General features: G+C 56.8%; 1 protein-coding gene across 1 annotated transcript in view; it reads right to left on the bottom strand.

Annotated features, from left to right (window-relative positions):
• Positions 1-226: 226 nt before the first annotated feature.
• The window catches only part of LOC109364606 (telomerase Cajal body protein 1-like), a 2,939-nt gene continuing 2,020 nt past the window's right edge, over positions 227-1,145 (bottom strand). The window contains exon 3 of the mRNA XM_019611246.2: positions 227-1,129. Within this exon, the coding sequence (XP_019466791.1) occupies positions 978-1,129 (152 nt within the window). The 3' untranslated portion in view covers positions 227-977. The remainder of the gene's footprint in view (positions 1,130-1,145) is intronic.

The following is a 1,145-nucleotide window of genomic DNA, read 5'->3' as shown; positions in this document are numbered from 1 at the left end:
TCGTTGCACACTCACGCTCACACCATCACATTCACACCATCACACCCTCGCACCCTCGCACCCTCGCACACTCGCACTCACACCATCACACACTCGCACCATTGCACACTCACGCTCACACCATCGCACGCTCACACCATCACAAACTCGCACCACTGCACGCTCACACTCACACTCACACCATCACACACTCACACCATTGCATGCTCACACTCAGGTCCCACAGTTTTCTATCAAAACTTTATTGACCCCCCTCTCCCCCACAGCACAGCCCCACACCGCCCCATAGGGCTCCATGTCCCCATAGGGCTCCATGTTTGTTCCTATAGGGCCCATCCATGTCCCCATAATTGGGACCTTGTCCACATAGGGCTCAGTGTTGTCCTTATAGGGCCCATCAATGTCCCCATAGGGCCCATCAATGTCCCCATAGGGCTCCATGTTGTTCCTATATGGCCCATCGATGTCCCCATACATCTCCTTATTGTCCCCACGGGTCACACTGCTGTCCCATAGGGCTCGGTGACATCCTCATAGGGCACGCTGTTGTCCCCATAGATATCATTGTCCCCATGGGTCACAGTGTCGTCCCACAGGTCTCACTGTTGTCCCCATGGGTCGCGCTGTTGTCCCCACAAGGCTCGGTGACATCCTCGTAGGTCATGATGTTGTCCCCATAGGTTTCCATATTGTCCCCATAGGTCACACTGTTGTCCCCAAACATCTCCCTGCTGTCCCCGTAGGTTCCCTTATTGTCCCCAAGGGTCTCATTGTTGTCCCCAAAGGTCTCCTTATTGTCCCCATAGGTTCCCTTATTGTCCCCAAGGGTCTCATTGTTGTCCCCAAAGGTCTCCTTATTGTCCCCATAGGTTCTCTTATTGTCCCCAAGGGTCTCCATATTGTCCCCATAGGTTTCCATATTGTCCCCATAGATCTCCCTGCTGTCCCCACAGTTGTCCCCGCTGTCCCCATAGCAGTCAGCGCCGTCCCCCCCCACCACCAGAGCTGCAGGCCGTTGTCCCCACGCCGGGGGGGCTCATCGGGGTCCCCCCCTCCTCATCACTGTCCCACGGCGTCGGGAAATGCGCTGACCTGAGGAGGTGGCCAGGAGGGGCAGCGTGGGTGCAGGCTGAGGGGACAGGGGG

The sequence above is a fragment of the Meleagris gallopavo genome, unplaced genomic scaffold (genome assembly GCF_000146605.3).
Source record: "Meleagris gallopavo isolate NT-WF06-2002-E0010 breed Aviagen turkey brand Nicholas breeding stock unplaced genomic scaffold, Turkey_5.1 ChrUn_random_7180001875055, whole genome shotgun sequence".
NCBI lineage: Eukaryota > Metazoa > Chordata > Aves > Galliformes > Phasianidae > Meleagris > Meleagris gallopavo.
This window is presented reverse-complemented; position numbering and strand designations above follow the sequence as displayed.